The sequence below is a fragment of the Austrofundulus limnaeus genome, unplaced genomic scaffold, assembly GCF_001266775.1.
Source record: "Austrofundulus limnaeus strain Quisiro unplaced genomic scaffold, Austrofundulus_limnaeus-1.0 Scaffold64, whole genome shotgun sequence".
NCBI lineage: Eukaryota > Metazoa > Chordata > Actinopteri > Cyprinodontiformes > Rivulidae > Austrofundulus > Austrofundulus limnaeus.
The window spans coordinates 1,742,729-1,748,415 of record NW_013952466.1 but is presented as its reverse complement, the minus strand read 5'-3'; the positions used below and the strand labels follow the sequence as shown (position 1 = coordinate 1,748,415).

The window sequence follows — 5,687 nt, the reverse complement described above, 5'->3', positions numbered from 1 at the left end:
ATTTCAAAGAGCCACTGCAGAGAGAACAAGGAGCCACATGTGGCCCCAGAGCCACAGGTTGCAGACCCCTGGTTTAGACTTCACAACTACAATTTGGTGGTCTTCAATTTCCTCTGGTGCTGGGTCATAGTTGTAAATCCCTCTATCAAACTGGAATGGACCATTCTGGGGGCCAGGGTGTGAAGGGCCTCATTTAGATTTAAAGAGACAGCCTCAAAATGAGTTGATCTGAGACACATTTCAGAAAAAGGGTGAAAGAGGGGCTTGTGGAGTTACAATAAGGAGGAATTCAGACCAAAACATAGCAGTTCCACTTTATACAGACCYGAACTGAATGATTTAAATGTGAAAAAGAAGGATTTAAAAGCATGAAATGTCCCTTTAAAATGTAGCCACATTTGTAAAAAATAAAAATAAAAAGTTAATATGTCGTGTATTCTTAAAAGCTTGCCTAATTTTCTTCAAATAGCAAAAAGCATATTGAGTATTGTTTGGAGTCACTTGTTAGATTGGATGTCTGAAGTCAGACAAATTGAAACACTTTTACATTTTTTAATTTAGAAATGTTTTCATTTCATAAACTGTGGGCTCAAGAGAATGTGGAAGAACCATACGCAGCCACAACAGCCTGACACCTCAGGCTTCTCACCAGCTTGGTCACATGCTGTTGTGGAATGGGATCCAATTATTCAACCAGCGTTTGTCACAAGTCAGCTAATGTGGTTGYATTGGTCACTCTGGAATGAAGAAGCTGATGTCMGAGGTGTTCAGTGGGTTAAAGGCGGCCTGTCTTAGCACAAGTTRGGATMCATYTGTSGGCTATAYAAAACACGTTCATTTGATTTAATTCACAAAAAGAACCTCAAATAATGAAATTTCACCTTTTCAGTTCTTCCTCTTCTTCAGCTCTCTCCAGAACGTGCTGTATGCAGAAGTCGCTTTGGAAACCCCCCCTCCCAACCGTTTGTTTATGTTAGCTCCGCCCCCTGACATGGTAGAAGTTTCCAAAGTGAAATTATTTTCACAGACCACAGCTTTCTTTGGCAATATTGTTAGAACATTGTCATCAAAAATAAAAAATAAAATTAATCCAGGCATCTCTGTTCACCACGGCTGCAGTAAAAACAGCACAACTATCGATCTGTGAGGAAGTGGGCGGAGCTTCACCTCGGGTTGCCTCGTGAGGAGCAGGACTCTGGTTTAGGTTTTTAGGTGACTGTTATTGTGACGTCAGAATAACGTGCTTTGAGAAATACCATGCTTCCAGATACCTAAAAATACATGTAATTACAGTTTTAAAAAAACAGCTGGGTGCATTTTTTTGGTGTTTGGACTGCTTCTCTAAGCAGTAGAGACCCAAAAGTAAGTTTAAAAACATGAAAAAAGTGAGTTTTGCTTAATAGGTGCCCTTTAAGTTTAGGATAATGGCAAACCAATCCATTCTCTTCATTCCCAAATTCTTACGGTCTTTGATAAATCCCGCCAYGTAAGGGCAAATGTTGTCATCCCGGAGGACGGAGTTTGGTCCCACCTGACTGTCAGCACCTAGGGTACCAGAAGCTCAAAACGAAAGTCAGTTGCACAATAAGTTGTTTGGCACAGGCAAAGTTTTTCATGTTTACTTAATCACATACTTTAAGAAGGGAGGGTAACATTAGACAAAAGTGTTGAACAGAATCCCTTCTCAAGGTCAACGAAGTTTTGTTTCAATGAGTTGTAAGGGCACCAATAAATTTAACCTCATCTCTAAGTAAAATAAAAAGAGACCATTAAGACAAACAGATTAGTTAAAAAGGAGRCTAAAGGAGCAGGTTTAGTAACTGGGCCTCAATCATTTAAAGACATTAAAACCACAGAAAATATGCAGACTTTTTTTTTTTACCTAAGTCATATAAAGCCCTGTGTGTTTGGGTTCCTTCTTGCTGCTCTCATCAGTGCAGCTTCCAGCAGCAGCTGGAAAAAAGCAGCTGATTTCACTCTAAAAACCCAATGCATCCCACCTGCAACGGATCAAACGACAGACAGATGAAGTCAGCAGAAGTAGCTTTTGGACAAAGTGGAAATTTTAAAGCTAGACTTTCCCTAAGGATGTGATCGAAACCAAACAACCGAAAGAATATTCCTCAGATGGACAAACGCTTTACAGCAAGCGCTAACGAATGTCCTGGACATGTAAACGGGAAACTCTCCGCTRTGTAAACTTAAACAAGATGTGTCGGAAGGAAGGGGTATCAGAAATGAAGGGCTGCCAAGTGTATGAATCAGGCAGACAAAAATCGTTTTTAAAGATTCAAATGACAGAATAAAACTAAAAGCACTGGTGAGCAGGTTGGTCAAGAATTAATGTAAAGATGGAAGGCAGGTAGAAAACTGAGATGGGACCAACACAAATGGAAAAGTTGGTTAAAAAGTGAGCGGTAAGGAACAATGTGGCCCAGATGTGAACCAAAAGTGAAGGCAAACATGGAACAAAYGGTTCCAGCTTTTACAAATAAAATGGGTTTTACACAAAGAAAGGCAGAAGAAAACCAAGACAAAATTTACCACAACGTGGAGAACTGAAGCCCTTTAAAGAGGAGGGAACGATGAAACACATCAATGCTTTTGTGACCCTTAAAGGACAATTTTCTGCTTACTTTGCTGAAATCAGTTTATATTCCTCTGCTATTTTTTTTTCTTAACACAATTCCAGCAAATTTAGGCTGGTTCATATTAAACATTTGCCCATATTTTATAGCATATAGCCCAAAGAGAAGGCTTTCCAACAATCTCCAAGGGAAAAGCTCATCTCAAGAAGATAATATTTTAACATTGTGAGCAAGAAGCTCAGTCAGGATACCTCTTCTTTACTTCACGTCGTTTCAAATGAACCTGAGTTCTTAAATTACGGAAATTATTTTGGCCATTGTCGTGGCCTAAGCTAATTTTTTCCAAGTTGAATTTGGTTTTCAGTTTGGACCATATTTTTCAACCCGTTCAGTTTTCTCTGTTTTCTGAACTATTATGGGCTCGACACGAGTGACCAAAAAGAGCAATAGATGGCAGTCATCGCCACCTGTTGTCAAGGGTATAATTTTAGGTCTACTATAGGGGGGTTATGTTCTAAAACCCTTCATGTCATTTTCAGCAAATATGCTTAAATGTATGTATATGACATTGTGAATTTGTAAATCAGGTCAAAGTTACCTAAAGACAACAAAAGAGTTGCATCTGTCCACTTAACCAGTTCATTTCTATTGTGTTTGAGCAAATTCTGTCGTTTTATTGTATGTGTGTGTGTGTGTGTGTGTGTGGGGGGGGGGGGTTATATTGACTGAATCAAAATACTGTGGGGGTCATAACCCCCCTAACCCCCCTGCAAATTACGCCTATACCTTTCACTATCAACACGTGCGATGCGGTAGCGACAGCAGCATTGTGAATGGTGCTCTCGGGTTGCTCTTCTCCAAGAAATTTGATTGGTTCTTCTTGTAGTTTTTATGGGCATTTGGCAAAAAAACTRACTGTTATGGATTAGAGCCACCAAATGACACAAATAATTAGACTGTATATGAAATTGAAGGGATTTTGACATTTTCAATGCAGTATGCGATTTTCATATTTTATATCACATACTTTATATTTTTATTTTGTATATATATATTAAAAGCAGTTCGTGACTTTCCTATTTAAATGACACTTAACTTCGTGACGTAAGTGTAAAATAAACAGGTCACGGACACAGGTAAAATAATGGTTTTTTTCCATGTTAAAAGTGTTTTCTGACTGCAGACAATGCCCTCCAATTGGACAAGTCTTCTGTTGTTGACATCTTTTAATCAGTTTGTAAATAAAAAGTTTCTGCGCTGCTATATAGTCATAAATCCCTCTATCAAACTCAAATGGGCCGCTCTGAAAGCTGGAGGGGGCCGGGGTGTAAAGCACCTCATTCGGATTTAAAAAGACAGCCTCAAAACGAGTTGATCTGAGACACACCTCAGAAAGGGGCGGGGCTTGTGGAGTTACAATAAGGAGGAATTCAGACCAAAGCATTGCAGTTCCACTTTATAATCAGCTTATATCAACTAGAGAGCTGATAGATATATTGAAGTTAAGATACAGAAGCAACCTAATGAGATGATCTAAAACATCAAGGTCTACACATAGGACTAACAACGCTTAGTTAATGTTATTTAGAAAGGGTTTGTACATTGAAAATGATTCTGACATCATTTGTTTTGCAGCAGAGAAGCYGTTGCGGTCCCAAAATGGGAAACAGACAGCTGTGGACAAGGTCTTAAGGGAGAGCTGGCAGCCTTCGATCCATCTGGATGGAAGACCTGTGGATCGCTTCGTCATGAGCTCCAGCAAACCCAGCCGTTCCCACCGCTTCAGTAAAGTCAGCAAGGACACTCGCTCGCTTCCGTCAGAGGATGTTGGTAAGACAAAGTTCAAATGAGAAGGTGAAAACACCAACAGCAGGGAGTCACAAGTGTCTGATTGTGAGCAGAAAAAAAGGTCACTGAGAGGAAATTAATACACAGGTTTGGCTTAAAACACGAAGTGAGCTTTCCAATCGCAGAGTTCTCCAGTTTCTCACAGCAGGAGCCAACAGGGATGAGCAAATCTGTATACAAAGTGTGCATGAGTTCATGTGATTAATTTMTTTTCCATGGATTAATTCATAATTGGATGCACTATTGTTGAAGTTTGCCAGAAAGAAAAACACTGTAGAAGGYCAGAAATGGTATACGTGGGCAGGCAGAAGATATTTCTGACTTAAAAATAMAAAAAAAGTTCAGTAGCTTTTGTCATAATTCTTACTCTGATCTTGTAAAGCCTAGTTTGGGTTCTGATGTCTCTGTACACAAAAAACAGTAGTCTTCATTGTTAAGACAGCGCAGCCTGCTTTTGTCATTATTCCATTTTCTTTGGTCTTTGGCATCTGAGAGCCATACTTCATCAGCTTCTAAAAGTCCACAGCCAAGCCTTTTCCAAACCCAGCCCTGCTCTTATAACCCAATCCTCCGTTTGTGGTTACTTGTTATGAGCATGTGCGCAATATAAGTGTGGGTTGTGGTGAAAGCTAAGGGTGGTTCAGAGCAATGAAGTCATGCATTGTCATGTATTGTGTCCCTTTTTTGTTTAAGAAGAAATAAAAACACCCATACACGTCTGTGTGTGTGTGTGTGTTGTGTGTGTGTGTGAGTGTGGTGCCCAGTGAACATTGTGGCAGCCCCCTGGTGGCGTCTGCAGCTCCGTTGGCCATAAATCTAAGCTCAGTCACGGTGTTGCCTCTCCAGAAATTCCTCCGGGTTCACGTGCTGCTTCCCAAACGGCCCGAGACCTGCATCGCTCATCGTAAATAACGCCGCTCACTTTGCCTTTACGCCATTAACGTGTTGGGCCAACTGCAGTAGAAAAAAACAAACAACGAAAACGTTGATCTGTTACAAGAAGATCCAAGTTGGACAGGAACAAGAGAAGATTAAGAAAATCAACTCATTTATATATATATATATGTGACCCATCATATCAAAATAAGGATTAAGTCAAATTTATTCAAAATTACCGAACTACATTTTCAGATTCCAGGCTTTAAAAGCTACATTTTGATACCTGCATCATCCTGACATCATAAGTGGATCCAGGGAGATGACTTAATTTGTCTTGTTGGTTACAATAATACATTACTGTTTGGTCTGAAT

At 39.9% G+C, this 5,687-nt stretch overlaps 1 protein-coding gene across 1 annotated transcript in view; it reads left to right on the top strand.

Annotated features, from left to right (window-relative positions):
• The window catches only part of LOC106518603 (uncharacterized), a gene marked incomplete at its 3' end in the record, with an annotated part of 16,468 nt that overhangs the window by 8,907 nt on the left and 1,874 nt on the right, over window positions 1–5,687 (top strand). Inside the window, 1 exon segment of the mRNA XM_014009952.1 lies at window positions 4,224–4,418. Coding sequence (XP_013865406.1) covers window positions 4,224–4,418 — 195 coding nt within the window.